Raw genomic sequence first — 23,475 nt, 5'->3', positions numbered from 1 at the left:
GACACTCTTCAATGCAAATGCGAGTTTTTTCCTCTTCGTTCAACAACAACATTTCTTATTGTTTGTTGGATATCTTGGTTTAATGTGGCAAAATGGTGTACATGTTAACAAGACAAATTATCTCAATAGTGGAAACTCTCTCCATTTTGCTGCACTGCATGGACATGCCTGATGCCTCCGTCTTGTGCTTGCAGATTATGTTCCAACCATACTAATTTTTTGCACCGTGATGAATCATAGGTCATCTGAAGAAGATTCAGCTGGTAATGATGAACCACAAATAAAGATGCAAGTGCGGCTCTAGCTTTCATATACTTTGAATCATAGTTCTTTCGCTGCATTTTTGCTCGGCTTGATTTGTGTCAGTTCAGTAACAATGAAGAACCGCACAACTTCTTCAGAATAGCACTGTAATGTAGAGAAAGAGGATTTACATTGAGGTCAAGGAGCGGAATCTCTCATTCGGATAGCCAGTTTTGAGTTAGATCCAACTTATCTTCCGCCATGGAAAGAGGGTGGGTCTATAGAAATGCTTATATATATTCTAGAATTCTCTCTACTGATATGATCATGTTCAATGCCTGTTATGCTTTGCTAAAACCGATGTATTACAATCTTTTAATGTTGAGCGTTGTATAAATTCTAGCATAGGTTATCTCCATAGGGATTCTTTATGTTACTAGAAAATCACAACAAGGTTATACTTCATATGAGGTGATTATCAAATTCTTGGCAAAATATAGTATTTTTTGCACGGTTAAATGGCTCGTCAAGCCAAATTTTGGCTACTCAACAACAAAATAACTTTTCAACATACTAGCTATCTGACTCGCTAATCTATCTGACTCTCTAATTGGACTCTCTCATTAGCTAAATTTGGCTAGCCACCTGTCTAGCAAAACTAGATAGATTGTTTGTTGAAATGAGATGCTACATATAGAGTGTAATCTTTATTGAAAAAATAAATATACAGTTAAATAGAGAGAAAAAATAAAAAGTTTATTGGAGATGCTCGCATATCTTAGTTTTTTAAGAGTAGGTAAGAAAAGAAAATATGAGAAGGGTGGGGGAGTTGTGGGCGGTTCTTCTTTCTCCTCGTCTCTCTTCACCCTCGCGTGGGTAGGAGCGCCAGCGGCTTCGTCCGATCTCTCACCTCACTTCAGTCTTCAGCCACGCACACTCCCTCCTTCCCTCCCCGATCACTACTCTCCCTCTCCAGTTCACACCCACCGCCCCACCTCTCCCACTCAAATCCAGGGCCATCGCAGATCCACCGCCTCCCCGATCCGGTCGCCTACCCAGCCGCCCGATCGGATCCTGCAGGTGAGCCCCCTCCCCACATTGGCCCCGGCGCGCCGTGCTCGCATCTGATGGTGCTGCTGCTGCTAGGGTTTGTGCCCGCCGTGAGTTAGATGGTTTACGATGGTGCCGTGAAGGACCAGGACCAGGAGAGCGCAGCGGCGAGCACTGCGTTGGCGGCATCGGTGGTGGCGGCGTCTCCCGAGCAGGTGGTGGTGGGGAGCACGAGGGTCTCGGCGAGGCCGCCGCAAGACAAGCGCCTCGGCGTGCGCCACCCCTTGAAGCACCGCTGGTTCCGTGCCCGGGGTAAGGTGATGGTGGAGCTCGGAGGGGTGCCGCCCGCTCACGCCGTGCCGGAAGGCGAGGAGGAGGAAGAGGAGGAGGAGGGAGTCAGCGAGAGCGAGGTGGAAGAGGAGTTAGTGGAGGTAGAGGTGGAGCAAGCCTCGTCAGCGGGGACGGGAATGCGGGGCGTTGAAGTGGAGGTGTTATCCGCGCCAGCAACAGGGGTGCAGGAGATGGACGTGGAGGTCGGTGAAATGGAGGTGTCGCCTGAGCCCGCGGTCGCTGTGGGGGGCACCGAGCTGGAGCCCCAGCCGGACGACGAGGACGAGGTCTCATCCGTCACCTTGGCGCGAGGGGAGAGGAAGCAGGAGGCCGCTCCTGCTCCTGCTTCCTCTGCCGTGCTAGCTGTGGAGGCGCCCAGGGAGAAGGATCAGGATGGGGAGAGGGTGGAGAAGGAGAAGAGGGACAAGGAGAGGGAAATGCAGAAGGAGCGGGAGAGGGTGGATGAGGTCGGCTACATGAGCGGAGGATGGAAGAGGTAATGCTTGCTGACCAATGCCCTTATTTGCAGCTTATATCCTGAACGGTCGGTTCTATTGGCGGTCTCTTTGGTCCATTTAATTTAGACCCTTCATGTAGCTCGCACGCGGACAAGATCGAATAGTCTATAATACACTGAATGAAATAGATGTTTGCGCTTTTATCGTTTCAGGTAGTAGTATCGAATGCACATTCTCCACATAGCTTCCTGTGAACCATCTTATCCGGAATTGTATTTAGCATGTTAGCTTGTGGTTATCCTTGCTGAATTTAGCTTTTATGAGGTGTTGTGCTAACAAATTCCACCGTAACAGAATCAAATTTTAATATGGTCTCATGCAAATAAGAAAATTGCTTTAACTGTAGTGTACACCAATTCTAAATTAATAACCCGTAGCTTCTTGTTTTAAGTCCTTATATGAAAAGGCAGCAACGGTCACTAAAAATCCACCCAATGTGGTTTGTGGGTCCATAAAAGCATAAACATCACAAACATCACATCAGTTTCCCTATTTACAGTTGCACATCGTTCCAGTTGAACATGGCCATAAGGTTACAGAAGATTTTGAGAGCTCCCAATTTGTAATCTTGATCGTGTGGGGTAGACACATGCCACTATTAGAAAGTGGCACCCAAAAAATTCTTGACAAGCACAATTTATTAAAGTTCCGCTGACTGCTATCTGGTTCATAGCACATTATGGCATCAGGAACAATTAAGGGGGTCAGGGGGTGTTTGAATTCACTAAAGAAATATAGATAATAGTTAGTTGGCTAAAACATTGCTAGTAAAATTAGCTAGCTAACTATTAGCTAATTTGCTAAAAGTAGCTAATAGCTGAGCTATTAGCTAGAGTGTTTGGATGTCTTCAACTAATTTTAGCAACTAACTATTAGCTCTAGTGCATTCAAACACCACCTAATTAGGTAAGGGTAACTGCTGTATATCATATACTAAATTTATGCTCATCGGTTACCACATCATGAATTTGATATGCCACTTTTTTCTTCATAGGTCAAACCACAGATTGATCTAAAATTCTAGATTGACCACTCTTTTCATATATGGAAGTATAATAGACGTGGTGCTAATACAAGATCTTGTTTATATTGTATCCCGAGATGCTGGTGCACCATCCATGTGTTTCATTGAACTCATTTTATCATTCTATGAGATTTTGACATAGTACAACATGCTCAAGAGGTTTTGACTTAACAAACGAAAATTAGTTAAAACATCATGCGGGTGAACATCTTAAGTTACTGTGAGAGAGTTGGAAGCGTGTGTTTGTATATTGATAAAGATAGACAGCACATGTACAGGTATATATAGGGGAGGAAGGTGAGAGGTAAAAGGAAGCCTTCTACACCTAAGGAAAGATCTAGAGTACAATCAGATCCTCAATCATAGTGATTGAGATCCTCAATCAGATCCTCAATCATAGTGATTGAGATCCTCCCCTAATCCTCTCTATCTATATCAGACAATACTTCCATATAGGGCGGCCGGCATATCTGCCAGGCGACAGCCAGGATACAGTTTCTAACACCCCCCCGCAGTGTTAGCGTCCGTGGAGCGAACGGTAAGACTGGTCCGAAATTCAGTGAAGACTGCTGATGGTAAGCCTTTGGTGAAGATGTCGGCGTACTGGGAAGTCGTCGGGACATGTAGCACGCGAACAACACCGAGGGCGACCTTGTCACGGACGAAGTGAAGATCAATTTCCACATGCTTGGTGCGCTGATGCTGAACAGGATTGGAGGACATATAAACAGCACTGATGTTGTCACAGTAGACCAATGAGGACTTGGGGAGAGGAACATGCAGTTCTGTCAACAACTGTCGTAACCAGGATACTTCAGCGACTGCATTGGCAACAGCGCGGTACTCGGCTTCGGCACTGGAGCGGGAGACCGTGTTCTGGCGCTTTGAAGACCATGAGACGAGGTTAGCACCGAGGAAAACAGCATAACCGGAAGTAGATCTCCTAGTGTCTGGACAGCCAGCCCAATCAGCATCAGAGTAAACCACAAGTTCCATTTGCGGAGAGGAACTGAGGTGAAGGCCCATCTGAAGAGTGCCTCGGATATAGCGCAGGATACGCTTGAGAGCAGCCAAATGAGGTTCCCGAGGATCGTGCATGTGGAGACAGACTTGCTGAACAGCATATGCAATATCCGGACGGGTGAAGGTGAGGTACTGTAGTGCGCCGGCAAGACTGCGGAATTCTGTGGGATCGGAGACAGGGTCACCGTCGGCTGAAAGTTTGGGGTTGATATCAACAGGAGTTGTACAGGGTTTGCAGTTACTCATACCAGCTCGCTCAAGTATCTCAATCATATACTGGCGCTGAGAAAGAGTGATGCCAGAAGCAGATTGTTGAACATGCATGCCCAGGAAGTGATGAAGGGGACCAAGATCCTTCAGTGAAAATTCCTGTTGGAGAGCAGTAATAGTCTGCCGGAGAAGATTCATGGACGAAGCAGTTAGCACAATATCATCCACGTAAAGAAGAAGGTAAATCATATCTGTGCCCTTGTGGTAGACGAATAATGAAGTGTCAGACTTGGCCTCAACGAATCCAATTTGAATCAAGTGAGAAGCAAATCTACTGTACCAGGCACGAGGGGCCTGTTTGAGGCCATAAAGTGACCGATTGAGACGGCACACATAATCAGGATGAGTGGAATCTTCAAAACCGGTGGGCTGAACACAGTAAACAGTTTCTGACAGGGTCCCCTGAAGAAAAGCATTGTTGACATCAAGCAAGTGAATCGGCCATCTGTGTGAGAGAGCCAGGGAAAGAACGGTCCGGACTGTAGCTGGCTTGACCACTGGACTGAAAGTTTCTGAAAAATCAATACCAGGGCGTTGAGTGAAACCCCGAAGAACCCATCTTGCCTTGTAGCGCTCAAGAGAACCATCAGCTTTGAACTTGTGTTTGAAAACCCACTTGCCAGTCACAACATTGCAATTCGGCGGTCGAGGCAGAAGATCCCAAGTGTGATTACCAATAAGAGCAGAATATTCCTGTTCCATAGCGGAGCGCCAATTTGAATCAGTAAGGGCTGCGCGATATGTCCTCGGAATGGGGGACAGTGCGGCGGCTTCAAAAAGAGCAGGAAACCGAAGACCACTCTTGCCGCGGGTTGTCATCCTGTGGTGGTTGACCACTGGATCGACAGGGACTGCACCAGCAGGAATAGGTGGTGCAGTGGCGGTCGTCGGAGAAGGTGCTGGAGCAGTAGCGGTGGGCGGGCGTCGAGAGTAGACCCGTCCGCAGAAACGATCAGCAGGAGCTGACGTTCTATGGACGTCGGGCACGGTAGTAGACCCAGGCGGCAGTATTGTTGGTGCCGATGCGCCTGGGAGACCAGCCATCCGGGCAGGAGACTGGGACATTGGGGCAGGCCCAGCTGGCGCGGCAGGTGGCTGAAATGCCACCTCTGAGGAGACGAGGGGCACAGCCGGCGAAGGGGCCACCGGTGGGGGTGGTGGTGGCATACGAGTACCTGAAAAAGAAGACACGGGCGACAGTCCAAAAGGAGCTGCAACCGGGTTAGTGTAATTGTCAAGGAAATCGAAGGCCGCTGGTGGGGGTGGATGGGAAGCCTCAGAAAAGGGAAACGAGGTTTCATCAAAAACCACATGACGGGAGATAATGGTGCGATTGGAGTGGCGATCAAAGCATAGGTAGCCTTTGTGGTGGGGGGAATAGCCAAGGAAGACACAAAGGGTTGAGCGAGGGGATAATTTATGTGGAGTGGTGGCAGAAAGGTTGGGGTAGCATTTGCAGCCAAAAACGCGAAGGTGGTCATAGGATGGGTTGTGACCGAAGAGAGCAAAATGCGGTGTAGAGAGTGCGAGTGTTTTTGTGGGTAGGATGTTGAGGAGGTATGTTGCAGTCCCAAGAGCCGCAACCCAAGAATTGGGGGGAACACTGGATTGAACGAGGAGGGTGCGGATGATATTGTTGATGGAACGGATGACACGTTCAGCCTTACCATTTTGAGCTGAAGTGTAGGGGCAAGACATGCGCAGATGGACTCCATGGGAGGAGAAAAAATTGCGGGCTTGAAGGTTGTCAAATTCGCGACCATTGTCGCACTGGATGCTCTGGATAGGGACACTAAACTGCGTACGAACGTAGGCAAAGAAATTGGTTAAGGTGGAAAGGGTGTCAGATTTGAGACGTAAGGGAAATGTCCATAAATAGTGAGAGCAGTCATCCAAAATAACAAGATAATATTTGTGGCCAGACACACTGGTGATGGGTGATGTCCAGAGGTCACAGTGAATTAACTGAAAATTACAGGTGGCGCGGGAGGAAGAAATAGGAAATGGTAGACGGACATGTCGTCCGAGTTGACAAGCATGACAAGGATGAGTACTAGTGTTTTTATTACAGGAAATTGCGGATGACTGCGCTAAATGTGATAAGACGGCGGGACCGGGATGTCCAAGTCGTTGGTGCCATAGGGTAGATGCAAGAAGAGCAGAGGCCGGGAACCGCAGGGGGTATAGTGGACCAGAGCTGTTACATCTGAAGATCTCGCGCCGAGTGGGAAGATCCTTCACAGAGCAGCCAAAAGGATCAAATTCAACAGAGCAATTATTATCAGTGGTAAATTGACGGACAGAAATCAGATCCTTAATGAGCGAGGGGGAAACTAGAACATTATGAAGAGAAAGGTTATAGGGAAGACGAGTGGTGCCAGTGGAGGTAACAGGGATAAGCTGGCCGTTGCCAACGACAATATGAGTAGGAAGATGCTGGGAAGAGGGGGGATGAGATATTATACCAGCGTCAGATGTCATGTGACTGGAGGCACCAGTGTCAAAGTGCCACTCTTGTTGGGGTGGCTGCTGAAGAGTGACAGTTTGGAAGTTGGCAGCGAGGGTGTGTTGATCCCAGACGGGTGCAGGCGTAGAAGGATCGGCGTAGGCAGGGGGCGGCCCATATGCTGCAGCAGGGACAACCCACTGACCAGGAGTGCCGGCGACGAAGGCATGTGGTGGTGGGGGCGAGGCAGCAGGCGGACGAGGAGTCGAAGGTGGACGTTGGCCAGGCCACATGTAGATGGCCCCCGTCCAAGGGTTGTAGTAGTTGTAGTTGGAGGAGGGTGCAGGGCCAATGATGCCGCTGCTGCTGTTGCTGGAGGTTCTACCACCGCGCTTGCCTCGCTTGCCGCGTTGTCCGGAGGAGGAGCCATGACCGGAACCGCCCCCAGAATGGTGGGAGGGCGGGCGCTGATGTGAAGAACGCCCAGCGGGAGTGGTGGGTGTAGATGACTTGGAGCTGCTGTTCTCGCCAGGTGGTGTAGTAACAGCAGCGAGAGCTGCTGCAGGAGCAGCATTAGTCATGGTGAGCTCCTCCAGAGTAAGATCATCGCGGACCTGCAAAAAAGTGGGGAGAGGGGGGGTGCGACGGAGGTGAAGGCCGAGCGCTTGAAAGCGTTCGTTGAGGCCGCGAATGATGTTGAGGACAAGGGTCCTGTCGGAGACCGGCTCGCCAAGATCGCGAAGATCTTCGGCAAGCTTTTTGTAGCGGCGGCAGTAATCAGCTGCGGAGAGGTCGCCCTGAGTGAAGGAGCGGAAAGCTTGGTCGGCGTATAGAGTGCGCGTCGTGCGGTTCCCAAGAAATTGGGACTCAATGGCGAGCCACAGGACGCGAGCAGATGCACCGCGCTCGGAGATCGTATCGGCGAGGTTGTCGGTGATGGAGCCGTTGATCCAAGACAGAACAACGGCGTTCATGCGAGTCCAGTCGGGCGAGTGGTGGACAGCATCAGACAGCACGTGGCAATCCAGAGAGAATTTGGTGAGGGTTAGGAGGAAGGACTCACGCCACCGAGAGTAGAAGGTGGAGTTGACGTCGAGGAGGAGTGGAACGAGGGCCCGGATGTTCTGCACGGCGACGGCTTGAGCGTGCAGATTGAGAAGTGCAGCCGCTTCGTTTGGAGAAGAGCGGCAGAAAACGGGGCGACGGAGTCAGCACCAGTGCCGTCGGAGGTGAGGTCGTTGATGGGGGGAGAGAGGGCCGCCGCCGCGCGCTCGTGAGCTGCACGGGCGAGGGCCGCACGGATGCGGGCGTCGGCGGCGTCGCGCTCGCGCTGGGCGAGGGCGGCGTCCTGCTCTGCAGCGGCGGCGCGAGCCAAAGCAGCCTCACGGGCAGCCAGGGCCGCGCGCTCAGAATCAGCAGAGGCGTCGCCGTCAGGATCGGTGATGGCCGGAGAGGTTGGCTGGAGGTCGGCCATGGGGAGAAGCAGCGCCGTAGAGGAGGCGCGCGGGGGTGGAGGGCAGGAATCAGGACCTAGGCGGCTGATACCATGTGAGAGAGTTGGAAGCGTGTGTTTGTATATTGATAAAGATAGACAGCACATGTACAGGTATATATAAGGGAGGAAGGTGAGAGGTAAAAGGAAGCCTTCTACACCTAAGGAAAGATCTAGAGTACAATCAGATCCTCAATCATAGTGATTGAGATCCTCAATCAGATCCTCAATCATAGTGATTGAGATCCTCCCCTAATCCTCTCTATCTATATCAGACAATACTTCCATATAGGGCGGCCGGCATATCTGCCAGGCGACAGCCAGGATACAGTTTCTAACAGTTACATGCATGACAACAAAATACAAATTAGAAACTAGTTCTTAGTAAGTCATTATTGTTTAGAAATGACAATCCTCAGATTCTGTAATAATCATGACAAATGCCTCTGTCTAAATCCTGACCTTATTGTTGTTTTGAATATCAATTTCTGTTCGAGGAGTAGCCATCTGTCAATAATTACTGGCTAGTTTTTAACCCATATATCAGAACCTATAAGTGATCTCATGATAGATATGCAATTTTTTTGTCAGTAATATTTTGACAATAAGTCTTGTTCATGTTTTATTGATTTGCAGTGTGGATGGAACGCTGAATTGTGGATATTCAAGTTTTAGAGGAAAAAGGGCAAGCATGGAAGATTTCTATGATATAAAATCATCTAAAATTGATGATAAACAAATACATCTCTTTGGAATTTTTGATGGTTAGAGATTTGTTCTTCTAGACTTCCTTTTGTGTCTCAGTGCATATATCTAAAGCATTTATATTCTCGCAGGTCATGGCGGTTCACGTGCTGCTGAGTATTTGAAGGAGCATTTGTTTGAGAACCTCATGAAACATCCAGAGTTCATGACAAACACAAAATTAGCAATAAGTATGAAATTGCACATAGCATTTCCAGTTATCCATCGACCATCAAGTCACCCAGTCATCACCTGATTAATGGCAACCTGCAGATGAAACATATAGGAAGACCGATTCAGAGTTCTTGGATGCTGAAAGGAATTCTCATAGAGATGATGGGTCAACAGCATCAACAGCAGTGCTAGTTGGTGACCATCTTTACGTGGCAAATGTTGGAGACTCAAGGGCTGTTATATCAAAGGCTGGCAAAGGTACTTCTATTTGGAAATTATCTGCTACTTAGATGAAAATGATTTGGTTCATTGAGTATTTGTAATTGCTGTCTGTTTCCAGTTCCAGTTTGTCAGCATACTGAGTCTTCTATATCAGAAATTTAAGAGATCAATCATTGCATATTTAGTACCATTAGTGACTACGGACTATGTTTATGCTGAATGATAGTACATATGATTTATAAAATTCTCTAAGCAGGTTGTTGTGAAAAAAACTTGACAAATTTGTGAGGAACATGTTGCTCGGTATGTCACCTTCAACAAATCATTACAAATTAAATCAAAATTAGCCTTAGGGCGGATGGATTTTTGCTTGAGTTAGTTTCGTGAGAATAGAAGAGCAGGCCTGGCCTAGTGGTGAGAGCTGTCTTGTTGAGTCACCAGGTCGCGGGTTCAAAGCAGCCTCTTCGCATTTGAGGGGAGAAGGCTTGCCTCAGTTTACCCCTTTCCTAGACCTCACTCGGGCCTCTGGCACTAGGTTGGTTTTGTGAGAATGTGAAGGACATACTTGCTGTCGTGGTGATATCTGTCCCACCGAGTCATCAGATCACAGGTTTGAAGCACCTCTCTGCATTTGGGGGAATACTTGCCTCGGTTTATTCTTTCCCTAGACTCCGCTCAGGCCTAGTTTGGGTACTCTAGTATTGAACTTAATCCACATGTATTGAGGTGGGTTGGGGTGTAACTTCAACTAATTTACACCCCAATCCACCTCAACACACATTGATTGGGGTCAATACTAGAGTACCCAAACAAAGCCTCACGTGAGAGCCTCTGATACTGGGTCTTCCCTTTTGGTTTTGTGAGTGTGATTTTTGTGAAGAAGATTGTACAACAACAACAATGTAGCCTTTTGTTTTGTCCCAAACAAGTTGGGGTAGGCTAGAGATGAAACCCACAAGAAACAGGAAAAAAACACCGAAACGGTAAAAGACAAACGGTAGAATTAAGGGTAAATAGAAAGGAGACAAAGATCATGGTTCATGCACGTTTATTGCTAGTCTCCAAGCGCACCTATCCTTAGTTAATTCCTTGGAGATATTTCACTCTTTAAGATCTCTCTTATTTTTTCTTTGACCATCTTTCTTTCCTGGAAAAATTCTCAGCTTTCGGTTTCTAAGTGAATTGCATGTTGGACATGTATCAAGTTATTGCACACAGCATAATATGGATAAACTCAAAATGACTTAGAATCGCTTGTTGGACATGTATCAAGTCATCATATACGGATAAACTCAAAATGGTGCGAGTAATTATTAATGGTATCATAGGCACCATTATTCCTCTTCCTGTATCCTTAGGATAGTATATCTGTATTGCTGTGGTAGGTCTTTTCTATAATTCAGATGTAGTTGTCTTTTGAACTGTTTGTAGAACATCGTGTTGCCTCCTTTTTGCAGCTATTGCGCTCTCTGAAGATCACAAGCCGAACAGAAGTGATGAGAGGAAACGAATCGAGAGTGCTGGTGGAATAGTTATGTGGGCTGGTAAGGTCTACACTAACCACACCAAGTACACTCACATGTTTCCATGATTCAACCAAACGATCCTTGCCATGATCTTGTATTCTTGTTGGCTTGTTGCTCATAGTGGCCAATGAACTTCTACAGGAACTTGGAGGGTAGGTGGTGTACTTGCAATGTCTCGGGCATTTGGCAACCGTCTCTTAAAACAATTTGTTATTGCAGACCCTGAGATTCAGGTAATTTGATCTACACCTTCTAATGCTGATGTTTCATGGCTTATATGTAATTTGTGGCATTGTAGGCCTAATCTGTTTACATTTTTTGGGGTCAGGAACAAGAAATAAATGATGAGTTGGAGTTTCTAATTATAGCTAGTGATGGGCTGTGGGATGTGGTTCCGAATGAGGTTAGTTTGTGATATACATCTTTGACCTATTTAGAGGTGCAATCATGCAGATATCAATTTATTGCGCTTTCTTCATGAACATCTGCTGGAGTAATTCTAACTTCGGTTGGGCCCTTGGAGCTTAGATGGATCTGTGGCCTGAAATATAAAATTATAGATTATTGTAGTTGTGTGTGATGTCCTGATAAGCAAGGGTTTCATTGTCTCTTCATGAACATCTTAGATCCCCCCTCCTTTCTGTCCTCTCTTCCCTGGCTGCATTTTTAGCATTTACAGAAAATAATTTATATGTTCTGCTACCTTCATTTTGCATAATATCTAGAGGCACAAAAGCCATGCAAATTCTTGCCAATTAGAGCGATTCTATGTTGTATTGGCTAGAATAACTATTCTTGTATAAAAAGCACACAAGTGTGATTGGCTGTCTAGGTATGCGTTTGGCAAATATAGTGAAAAGAAGGGAGTACGTGTGTGAACGGAATTTTTACCATCCGCTCTCCATTCTTTTCCCTTACTTTTGCAAGCCTATTGTACTGCTGGAAGTGGACAGCAACATTTTGCTGAAACAAATTTCTAAGCGTGTCACATAGTATTTCCTAATCTAGTATTCCCTCCATTCACTTTTGATAGTCCTGTTTTCAAAATTGAGTTTTTCATTTTTGATAGTCTTATTTGAGTTGTCCCAAATCTGATATAAATGACTGTTTAGGTACCTGTGCAGAGTAACTCATTTAGAAAAAAGACTGCTGCATGTATATGAAAACATCAATAATGAGGAGTTTCCGCAAAAAAAAGGAGTGTTTGATGATGTAATTAATTAGATGATAAGCAAGAGTTCTCCTTGGTCATTGTGCCAAAGTGAAATAGGACTATCATAAGTGAATGGAGGGAGTAGTTAGTAAATTGCTATAATTGCAATTGCCGCTGTATGTCACTGTATTTTTTTGGAATGGTATTTGAGGTTTATTTCAACTGCTTGCGTTAATATGTGATGCCCGTTACATAGGGGGCTTCCATGTGCGGAGATATTTTTTCTTACATTTATCTTTATTGGGCCTCTTTGGATGCATATTGCATGCTCATGACAAATGGCAAATGGTTTCATCTTCACACAAGATGGCAGTTTCATTTCACTTATTGTATTTAACTGATGAATTCTCTGCTCGAGTTGCATAAATTTGCTGTACCATTTTGACATTTTCTACAGGCTGTGAACCGCATTGCATTTCACTGATGAGCCCCCTCTTGTCTGAGTGGAATTCTTTCGTCCGGGCTGTGTAATTGTTTGCACGTTGCAGAGACAAAATTTTTGGTGTCTTAGCGTGTTTCTAGAACAATGGGATTTGAGCTTATTTTCAGTTGTGTGGCGCTGATATCTTAGTGTGTTGCATGTTGAGCTGGTTTAATCAGCGTGTTCTTGGTGGTTTTGCGGTGTTGCCTCACCTGCTGAGCCCTTGGTGCTCAGAGGTGTCAGTATTGTGTGCATTAGTATTGTTTGAACGTACTGATATGGCGATCCTTGCTGTAAATGAAATTTGGGTTTCTCGGTGTGGGAACAAAATCTACAGAGCTTTTCCTTATTGGGGTTCTTGCTAATGGTGCACTCAATCCTTTGGTATGATGGTTGACCGACTGTCTCAACTTGTTCCCACAGGACGCTGTTTCACTTGTGAAGATGGAGGAGGATCCTGAGGCAGCAGCCCGGAAGCTGACAGAGACTGCGTTCTCCCGTGGGAGCGGCGATAACATCACCTGCATCGTTGTGAAGTTCGAGCATGACAAGCCTGGTGGCGGCGGCTACTCGCCTCCAGGCGACAAGAGTTGATTCCATTTGCTGTTGGTTATACGCTTTGCCGGTGTCCCTTTTACCCTGGGCCGGATTTTGCTGGCCCCATCCATGGTGCCCCCCGCGGCTGGTACTTGAGGAAGGAGCTGGTTCATGTTCGTCGCCTGTCTTGTCTATATTTATGCCACTAATTTTGGTCTCCGGTCAGTGGGGTTACCGGCGGGCAGTGCTTGCCCATTTGCATGTTTATCGTGGGTTCATCGTCCTATACGGCATTGTTGTAGACTTGTAGTTGCTGTTGCCTGTTGTATCAATGAGAGCTAATTCTGTGAGGCGCAGGGGGATGGGTGCACTTTGAGATGTTCCCGGACCGATCTCCTTGCAAACACCTCCGCTGCACTGTATGTTTCTGTTATATACAGATCATTGTCCTTGCACGGCCGTCAGCCAAGGACGAATGGCCAGTGAAAATGTGGTGGTGCTCACTGCCCAAAAGCCTCTCTCAAGGCAGAGGGCTTTGCAGTGTGGCCAAGGTCTGCAGCTGGAGAGGATGCTGAGTTGCAGGCTACAGCGTTGGAGTAATAGTGGGCACATGGTTCACTAACCTACTGATTTCATGAGTAGGGATCGATGGGCACCCACAGACATGAATGGAACGTGGGCATCAGTTCACGGTGCACCTATGCGTTCTCAGTAGCTAACTGTAGAGCGCCTTTGCCACCGGTTTGTCAGGTCAGCAGTTTCTAAATAGAAAAATACTCCCCTCCATTCATAAATATATGACACTGTTGACTTTAAAAAAAATTTAATCAATAGTTTTATTAAAAAATAATAATTTATAATTTATTTATTTATTATATGTTTTATCATGTAGTTTGCGTTTGACTTAATATTTTATATATTTAAATAAGTATTTTAAATAATACGAGTAGTCAAAGTTTAAAAAAATAAATAAATTGTGTCATGTATTTATGAGCCGAGGTAGTATACGTCTAGACATAATATTATATACCTTGACATAATATACGTCTAGATGCATAATAAACTCTATGTAAATTAAAAAGCTAAAACAATTTAGAGCCTCTTTATATCTTCACGGTTTGATAGAAATAGAAGCTTGGGTGGGAAAAAACGTCCAATAGCTACAGATAGAGTCTGCGGATGACTACAGATAGCATCTCCAAGTGTGTTATTTTTTTAAATTTTACTCTCTAAATTATTATTTAGAGTCATTTATATAAAAATCATTTTCTATATCTTTTCAATTTTTAACAGCCTTTCTATATCTTAGAAAGATTCACGTTTTCTATATTTAGCTAGCGAGAAACACGAAATAGATAACCATTTAGATAAGTTGTTTGAGTGTATTTTTTTTACAAAAGTCTATTTATATAGATTACGAAAAATATAAAGAGGCTCTTAGAGTTGCTCTTCTAGCAAGTTCAATAGTTATGTAAATTTTAGCTCTCTAATCATAGATTTAAGAAGTTGCTAAATAACTTTAGGAGTAAATAATGTGAATTCTTCTATAATTCTTTAAATATATGTTGTAGTTTTGTTTTGTATCTATCCAAATAAAAAAAGAATAAGTCACAAATTTCAACAATTAACTTCATTACCTACATAATGCAGTCAACATTTTTGTTTAGGAAGTTGTTAAATGTAGAGAGTAAATGTGTTTAGATAAGAAGTTGTTAAAGTTAAAAAATTTATTGAGAGAACTGCTGGAGAAAAGTTTTTATGTTAACTAACTAAATTATTAATTTAGAAAATCTCTATAGATTATATCTGCAACAGTATGAACATCTGACTTTAATTCAAGCGAAAATATATAGAGAACGTTTTTTAGCAAGTAATAAGTAGTGCTTTGAATGATGATTTTTGTTGGCCTTGATACCATTTTTTTCTTCCTCAAATGCTGATCCGTTTGTTAGCAACGAGCCAAGGACGCACAAACGGCATGCTTGCCAGATGTAACTGCCCACGTCCGCGTGTGCCTTCAAACATGCTCGTCTGGCAACACAAAGTGCCAAGCTTGTTGCATGTCGTCAGGGCGCAGACCTCACGGCACGGTGCCACGTACGCGAGAGCACCTGCACCACCTGGCCGCCTCCCTCCAACTCCAAGCCGCGCCGCATTAACACACTTACACACCGATCGCGAAACTGCTTCCTAGCTTCGTTCCGGTTCCGGAGCGCCAGAGAGAGAAAGAAAGGGAAAAGAAGCGCCTTTGCCCACCGCGCGATCGATCGATCCGGGGTCCGGCGGCCTGCCATGGTGAAGCTGGCGACGGCCAGGGAGGCGCGGCTGTACGGGCCGGCGCTGGCGGCGAGGCGGTGGGAGTACATCAACGCGGGGACATACGTGTTCGCGGCGCTGCTCCTGGTCCTGGCGGCGGCGCTGTCCATGTCCGTGTCCGCGGCCAGGCTGGGGCTCGCCGTAGGCGCCGTGGCGCTGGCGGCCGTGGCGGCCGTCAACGCACACGACCTCGCCGCGCACCTGGCTGGCGTCGACTGCCGCGTGGGACTGGCGAGGTACGATGCCCAGCTCGGGCTCGTGGAGTTCCTCGTGCCGGCCGTGCACGCAGCCGGGTGCGCGCTCGCCGCCGCCGGCCTGGCGCTGCTGGCCTCCCCCCACTCCCACTCCCAGTCCCAGCAGCGGCACGCGGCGACCATGCTGCTCGTCGCGGCGCTGCTGTGGGTGCTGGGCTCCGTGCTCAACTCCTGCCAGGTGTACGAGCGCGCCGACGGCCGCGCGCAGCTGCTGCAGTCGGGCGTGCAGGTGCCTCAGCTGCTGGGGAGCCTTCTGTTCCTGGTCGCCGCGGCGCTGAACCGCCCCCGCAGCGGCGGCGAGCCGGCGTGGCTGTGCCTGGTCGGGAGCGTGCTGTGGCTGGCGGCAGCGCTGCTCAACGTGCTGAAGGTGTTCGCCATGCACCAGAGCGACGCGCTGCGGCTGGAGAAGCTCCGCGGCGGCGCGCAGGAGTGGCTCAGCCGCGACCGCGAGGGCCGCGTGCCGCTCAACTGGGAGGAGGCCGCCAGGAGACGGGCGCTGCCCACCGAGCTCCGGTGATCATCGCCCGCGCCAGGCGCCACCCATCATTTCCCGTGCCGTAAAATGAGGGGAAAAGGGTAGATAAATAAATTGTTTCAGCGCCACCCTTTTGGGCCGTTGCTTGGGCTCAATGGAGGCCCGAAGCCCCGGATTGTAGGGCCCATTAGCTGCTGGAGCTTATCGCATTCCATTTCCTATGTCCGAGTCCCTTGCGGCTCCTTTGGAAGGAAAAGGAATGAGAGAATTAAGAGATGGATTGAAGAGGGTTGGAAGGATTAAATTTCTTTATATTCAAATTTGACTAGAATGGGTTTAATCTACCCTAATCTTTCTTAATCTATCTCTAACTGAACAAATTTAGGGTTAGAATCCCTTACTATTTAAAATTGAATATTAAAATTAAATAGTAAGAGATTCTAGCCCCCTCAATCCGTAGGTCGGATTGAGGTCGTTTCTCAGTATAGGTTTCTCAGTATAGCTTAGCAGAAGTGTCACATCCTGATTTAAGGGCTAAACCCGTGCTGGGCTAAACCCGAGCACGAATCAAATGTGTGCTAAGATCAAGTTTTACATATATGGACTCATGATACAGAAACGAATGTCACATCTTTACTATATAATAAGAGTTATGTACAAAATAGCTATATAATTACATTATACGAAGACGACGATCCAACAGCCATAGTTGACTGGGAGACAACGATCTAGACCTCTCATGAACGAATCGCGACATCCTTAATGCTCCTTATCCTGTGGTACCTGTTCCTGACCTAGGGGATGTGAGTACAGCAAGTGTGAGCAGTGAGCTCACATACGTTCATCGCTCAACAAGTTGTGGAAATAATATGCATGATCTCACAGTGGGGCTCATGTGAAGTGTAAGGCTTATCAAAGGAAATGGTTAAAGCTGAGCATTGCTTTTAAAGTTGGTCAAAATTTTATTAGCAATTACTAAGTATAAGGAGATACCAACCCAAATAAATAAGAGATCACATGTAAATAAATTAATAATAACACCCATGATGCAATGCATATGATAAATTAAGTTTAATTCCATAATTTAATCATGTGAATGTTCGAGCCGTTCATGACCGTGAGCATGACTGATATACCAGTTTTACACTGCAGAGGTTACACATCTTTACCCACAAGTCGTGTTACCTATTTGCCACGGGATCATGAATCTCATACATCTCTACCGAGGAGACGAAGCAGGGTAGCACTACGAGGCCTTTACAAAGTTCCACTAGCTTCAGAAAACGCGCTACGGTTCTGAGAAGGGCGATATAGGAATCCCTCGTCCGAAAAGCCATCGTAGCATGATAGACCCGAGAACCTCCCTATACCGCAACTCCTCTACCGCCCTTGCCCCTTTCGGGTAAGGTAGTTGTCGGAGAGAGAATTCTCCGGCCGGGTGGCGGAGTGCACCCACCCTAAATCCTAAGATGAGGAAGGGGCTTAAGCGTTTTGCCTGTACTGCTAAGTGAACATCAAGCACATGGACACGCGAGGATTTAGAGTGGTTCGGGCCGCTGGAGCGTAACGCCCTACTCCACTGTGTGTTGGATTGCTGTTGAAGCTTGAGAATTGAGAGTCTCTGTCTAAGTTTGGTCTAAGGGAGCTTGAGCCGTCCCCTTGTAACGTTGCATGCCTCCCCTTTTATAGCTAAGGGCGGCATGTACAAGAGTGCTGAGCCCCGACATGTGGGCCCAGGAACATAACAGAGGTAGTACTTGAGCTACTAATGTTTGTTGCTGGAGCAATCTTCTTGTGCCCTGACATCCGAGATTTGCGTAGTATCGGCGTGCAGGGGAAGCTTCTCGTACAAGGGATGATGAGCACAGTGCGCTGCGCAGCACGGGCGTACTGTTCGACAACGGACTAGACAGGTGCGCCGTCTGCAGGATGGCCCTGGCATCGCCTGCCAGTGGAATGGACAGGACGCATTAAATGCTGTGAGGGCACATCGCCTGTCAGCAGGGTGGACAGGCGGCGCGTCCTTTCCGCAATAAATGCAGAGACCGCGTGACCTAGAGGCCTTACGTCAGGCTCCGCCCGCTGGCTTATGTCACAGTCTACAAGCCACGTGGCCGCATCGGGTCTTTGCCTGAGCGGGGAGCGCATGCACGCAGGGTAAGGTCCGGACGCGTGGCAGTACCGGACCCTTGCTCACGCCAGAGTTTCCCCTGTCCCGGGACCTCGTTGCAGCCCGGACCTTACTTGGATGGATCTGGACCCCATCCAAGGGACCCGACATGCTTACTTGGGAGTCCCGGGCCGTAATCGGGGGTCCGGGTTGTGCGTACAGGGGTCCGGTGCTCCCTCGCGGAGGTCCGGTTCAACTGATACATCCTGGGATGTATCATCTTTCCTCGCCACATGGTGCCTCTTGAGCGGTCCACGTGGTGGGGTCGAGCGCTGTTCACCGTGTGGCTAGGGAACACCGTATGGGCACCGCGCCTTCATACCATAGTATGGGGTACCCCTGATTCAGGGTACCGACAGTGGCCCCCGGGCCCGCCTCGGGGGAGCATGCGAGCCTGCAGGTGAGGCCAAAGTTTGACTGGCGATTGGCTCGCTGCTCCTGCGCGCTCGTTGATGCAGTTACTGCCGGCCCGCCCATGGTCACGCTGACTGCCACGCCTGCCCCCGCGGCTGACTGGCCCGTGACCTCCGCACTTAATGTATTTGTTGGGCCATGCGCGGGGTGCCTCGAGTCGCTGCATTGGTTTTGAAAATTTATCTTCTCAGTCTTCTGCGACGGCCTCGAGGAGGCACGGTATTGGCGCGAGTGGCGGTGCGACTTTTCTGCACCCAGAAACCGGCGCGCCGGGTGTATGACATGTGGGCCTGGGTCCCATGCCAGAGGTTGGACCACCGGTTGCAGCGAAGCCGAGGGGGCGCGCAACCGCGGGGCGGTTGCATGCTCCTTATGCGGCGGTTCGCCTCCTTGACCGCTGGTTGCGGCGAAGATGGAAGGGCGTATAACCGCAGGGCGGTTGCACGCTCCCTGTGCGACGATTTGCCTTCTTCGTGCTTTGGGCCAGCTTGTATGACATGTGAGGCCTGGCCCCCATGTCATAGGATGGGGACCCTGGTGCGCATCGGGGGAGACCTTGCCTGTGACGCTTCGGGGCACGAGCGGGGAAATTTGCCTTTAAAAATGGGTTCACCCCTCAGATAGCAGCCATGTCTTGCTTCTCTCCCACTCGCGGCGCCCTTTCATCTTCGAGCTCTCTATGCCCCTTTGCCTTCAAGGTTTCTGCTTTGCGTTGCCGTAGTTTGCCATGGCCTTGTGACTTCATCCCGAGCGCGCCCAGACTGAGTGAGTGCTCGAAATGGTATACCGCCTGCTTGGATGGAATGCGCCGGTATTTGCCGGGAGGACTTGTGTTGGGGTCTCTCCTCTCGGCGACCTTTCCGCCGAAGAGTTTGTGTTCTTTGTTTCCAAACTCCCCAGCGGGTTGGCTCTGCCGATCCCACCTTTCTTTGTGCAGCTGTTGGAGGGGCTTGGCCCCCAGCCTCTACCCGTGGTGTCCTGCTTCAACCTTCAGGCGTCCATCGTCGCCTACCTCCACGGGATGTCCGTGGAGGCGATGCTCCTTCCCGCTTCTTCCTCCAGCATTCGGGGGGAAGGATGATCACCAGCCTCGTGAAGGTGGACAGCGGGCTGAGCTACGGCTCCATCCCACGAGCCCCCCAATTCTTTGGGGTGGGAAGCGAGCCGTGCTGTGGCTCCATCTCTTTGGCTTTGATGGTTTTGGTGCCGCCTCCAATGCTGCCCCCCGTCGCCAAATGGGACGCGGCTGTCCATCCACCGCACGGGCGACGGTCGCGCTGTGCGCAGGTCTGCCGCATCCGTGGCTTCCCCTGCACCACCGGCCGCACTGCTCCGACGCCGCCCGAGGGGTCATACAAGATGTCGTACGCCGTGGAGGTGGCAGCAGTGTTCTTGGATGGTCTTGTCCTCACCCCCGTAGGAGGACGGGGGCGAGGACCTTTCCTCACGCGCTGAGGCGGCCGCCGTCGCCGGCAAGCCACCGGTGCCGAGGTGGCCGCTGCCGTCGGTGTTGAGGTGGTCGCCTCCGCTGGCGAGTCGCTCGGAGCTAGCTTCCTGTGCGACCCTGCTAGTGTAGAGTAGTCCATTCCTGCAGAGTGGAGGTGGAGCTAGGACTCCGCTTGAAAGCGGATGTAATACTTTTGCTTTTTGTAAGGTACTTTTGAGTACTATTTATCAAGCAGTATTAGCACTTATCTGTGTACCACTTGTCCCTGTTGTGTGTGGTGTAACTGATTCTTCCATGGTACTTGGCCCCCCTGGGATGTAGGCTCGATTTGTTGAGCCTGCAGACTAGCATACCTAAGAAAGAGTTTGGCGGTGGCCCCCAGAAGGTAGCCTCGACTGGGACCTGGGCCTGCACACAGCTTCGGCTAGGGAGCATTAGTAGTACACCCATAGGACCCGTCATCTAACACTAGCCATCGTTTGATACATGCTCAGGACCTGCAGGGTCTAGTCTGGGAGGCCAAGTTGTGCGTCCGGACCCCCTGGATGGTGGTTCTAGGTACTAGGACACTTGTTGCAGAGTGGTGGAGCGTGCAGGCCCACGGTACGGAACCAGGCTGAGCGGCTACATGGGCTCTGGACCACCCCAGGAGACAAATGTCCATTCTCTAGTTATGGACCCCAGGTTGTCGGACCCACAAGACTTATAGCTCCAAATACTAGGTACCCGTCACGGAGTGGTGGAGTGTGCAGGCTTTCAGGTACAGAACCAGGCTAAGCGGCCACACAGGCTCCGGACCACCCCATGGAACTGGGTCTCGTTCTCTAGAGCCGGCTCCTAGGCTGTCGGGCCCTCCTGCTTTCGCAGAGAGGTCCTAAACTGCAAGCCTAGCTGTTCAATTCGGATGTCATTATGTCTGATGGAAAGGGAACTATTTTGGGTGGGTTAGATAAAATAACATCTAAAAAACTGCAAGGTAAGACCATGGTGCAGTAGGATAAACTATCATAGAGGCACATCCGAGGGGGTAAATCTTTTCTTTATAACCTGTCATGCATGGGTGCAGACCAACAGGCCGGGCTTATGAGGGCGGACCTCACCGGGTTGGCATACACGTATGCGTTATCTAGTTAAAAAAGGGAAACAAATTCGACCCCTCAGACTTGCTTCTATGGATAGAACTTACAGAGATGCTCCAGAGGTGAGGAAGAGGTACTCTTTTAGTCATAGTATGATAGTCACCCCGGGTCGGCGTATTCCCGTCACCTTGAAGGGTCCTTCCCAGCTGGGGGAGAGTTGTGGAGCCCTTCTTGGTTTGGTACTTGCCGTAGGACTAGGTCCCGACCCTGGGTTCCCATCTGCGTTTGATGAGGGAGTCCTCGTCCTCATGCTGTAGCCATTTCCGCATGGATTTGTCAGAGGCCTAGACCCGTGGGGAGTCCAGAAGGGTTTCCGGGGGAAGGCAGGCTTCGGCCCCATAGACCGGGGAGCACGGGGTCCCTCTGGGGGTCCATCTAGTTGTCCCCATCGGAGTAGGAGCCTCCGGCGAAGACATCCTTCAGGTCCCCCTCGGGTGACTGATACCCGAGGCCCCGTTCAGCTGCGGCCACCTCATCGTCGTCGACCTTTTCTTTGCCAGGTCGGTGATGAGGTGGGGAGCCGTCCTTGGAAGACTGCTCGCGTCGCTCGCTGACGTGTTTCACGAGGTCAATGATCTCGCGACACTCCGTGGCGTTGTGGCGACCGTTGGGGTGCACAGGGCATGAGCCGCTGTTACCCCTCTGCGGCCGTGGGCGTTTGTTGCGGGTCGCCCCGGCCCCGGTCGCGGCTGCAACAACTAGAGCGGTGGACCGCGACCTCTGGTAGTCACGGTCCTTCTTCTTTTTCTTCTTACCGCCTCGGGGGATGGCACCCGAGCCACCCGACTGGGCAGCCCCGGTTTGTGGGGCCGAGTGCCATGCATGGCCCTCGGTGGCTCTAGCGCATTTGTCGGCCAGAGCGAAGAGTGTGGGGGCAGTCTCCACGTCATGCGTGGCCAACTTCTCCAACATTTTCTCATCACGTACTCTCTATCGGAAGGCCGTGATGATGGAAGCATCAGAAATGCGAGGTATAGTACCTCGCACCTTGGTGAAGCGAGAGATGAACGTCCGGAGAGTCTCCCCGGGCTCCTGCCTCACCGCATGGAGGTGGGCCTCCACACCATGCTATTGGTAAGCACTGGCGAAATTCGCAACGAACCGCGCACAGAGCTCTTCCCAAGAGTAGATTGACCCTGGGGCAAGGTTCATGAGCCAAGTCCGGGCAGGTCCAGACAAGGCGACATGAAAATATGTCACCATCACAGCGGTGTTTCCACCTGCTGCTGTGATAGCGGTGACATACACCTGCAGGAACTCCGACGGGTTTGATGTTCCGTCGTACTTTTCTGGCAGGTGCGGTCGGAACTTGAGTGGCCATGACGCCGCGCGGAGATGATCCGCGAGAGCGGCGCAGCCCATGCCGGCTAAGGGGACACCCGTTTGGGACCGGGTGCTCATTGGGGCCTGCGGTGCTACCGCAGCGAAGTCTTGATCAAGGTTGCGGCCCTCGATGTTTTGGCGGTGCTCGCGCGCCCTTTCCAAGGAGACCCGGGCGTCCTCTCCCACGCGCCTGCGGTTGAGTTCGGCCCGGAGGTCGTTAGTCTGTGCGTCCCTCACTGAGGGTGAGCGCACAGACGCCGACGCCTCATGTTGGTGCCGGGATGACCGTGGCCTCGACCTGGTCGAGGTAGAATGTGCCGCGCCGAGCAGTCGGTCGACGTCGTCCCGCCACTGCTTCATGGCCCCTGGTGAGGCCATGGAGCTTGGAGGGTGTCGCAGCAACTCCCTGGCTGCTGACAACGCTCCCGGAGCCGCCCTCGACAGAGTCCGGGATGTCTGCGCAGCTGTATGCTGCCGTGCAGCATGCACAGCAGCAGTGCCCAACACTGAGCAGTTTGGAACCCGTGGTGTGGAAGAAACAACTTCTTCCTCCACCAGGAAGTCCATTGATGTCTCGGCGCGGTGCTCCACGATTTGCACCATCATGCTGAGCAAGGAAACAAGCAAAAACCTAATGCCTAGCCCCTACCTGGCGCGCCAAATGTCGGAGAGGGAATTCTCCGGCCGGGTGGCGGAGTGCACCT

General features: G+C 49.7%; 2 protein-coding genes across 3 annotated transcripts; both read left to right on the top strand.

Annotated features, from left to right (window-relative positions):
* The first annotated feature begins 1,060 nt into the window (after positions 1 to 1,060).
* LOC100279239 (uncharacterized) lies at positions 1,061 to 13,702 on the top strand. Of its 2 annotated transcripts, NM_001152260.2 has the most exons (9): positions 1,072 to 1,323; positions 1,390 to 2,119; positions 9,033 to 9,160; positions 9,233 to 9,331; positions 9,414 to 9,572; positions 10,994 to 11,080; positions 11,204 to 11,295; positions 11,391 to 11,465; positions 13,120 to 13,588. In NM_001152260.2, exons 2-9 carry the CDS (start codon positions 1,413 to 1,415, stop codon positions 13,288 to 13,290), a joined length of 1,518 nt encoding a protein of 505 aa, NP_001145732.2. In that variant the 5' UTR covers positions 1,072 to 1,323; positions 1,390 to 1,412; the 3' UTR covers positions 13,291 to 13,588. The 2 variants fall into 2 exon arrangements, with proteins under 2 accessions (XP_020397644.1, NP_001145732.2); XM_020542055.2 differs by lacking the exon at positions 11,391 to 11,465 and having other exon boundaries at positions 1,061 to 1,323; positions 13,120 to 13,702.
* A 1,697-nt stretch (positions 13,703 to 15,399) lies between these two features.
* Positions 15,400 to 16,590, top strand: LOC100191327 (uncharacterized). Its single transcript, NM_001136761.1, has one exon. The coding sequence runs from the start codon at positions 15,526 to 15,528 to the stop codon at positions 16,318 to 16,320; it is 795 nt and encodes a 264-aa protein (NP_001130233.1). The 5' UTR covers positions 15,400 to 15,525; the 3' UTR covers positions 16,321 to 16,590.
* The last annotated feature ends 6,885 nt before the right edge of the window (positions 16,591 to 23,475 follow it).

This window comes from Zea mays, chromosome 8, assembly GCF_902167145.1.
Source record: "Zea mays cultivar B73 chromosome 8, Zm-B73-REFERENCE-NAM-5.0, whole genome shotgun sequence".
Lineage (NCBI taxonomy): Eukaryota > Viridiplantae > Streptophyta > Magnoliopsida > Poales > Poaceae > Zea > Zea mays.
The sequence above is the reverse complement of the archived record's forward strand: the minus strand, read 5'-3'. Positions and strand labels throughout refer to the sequence as shown.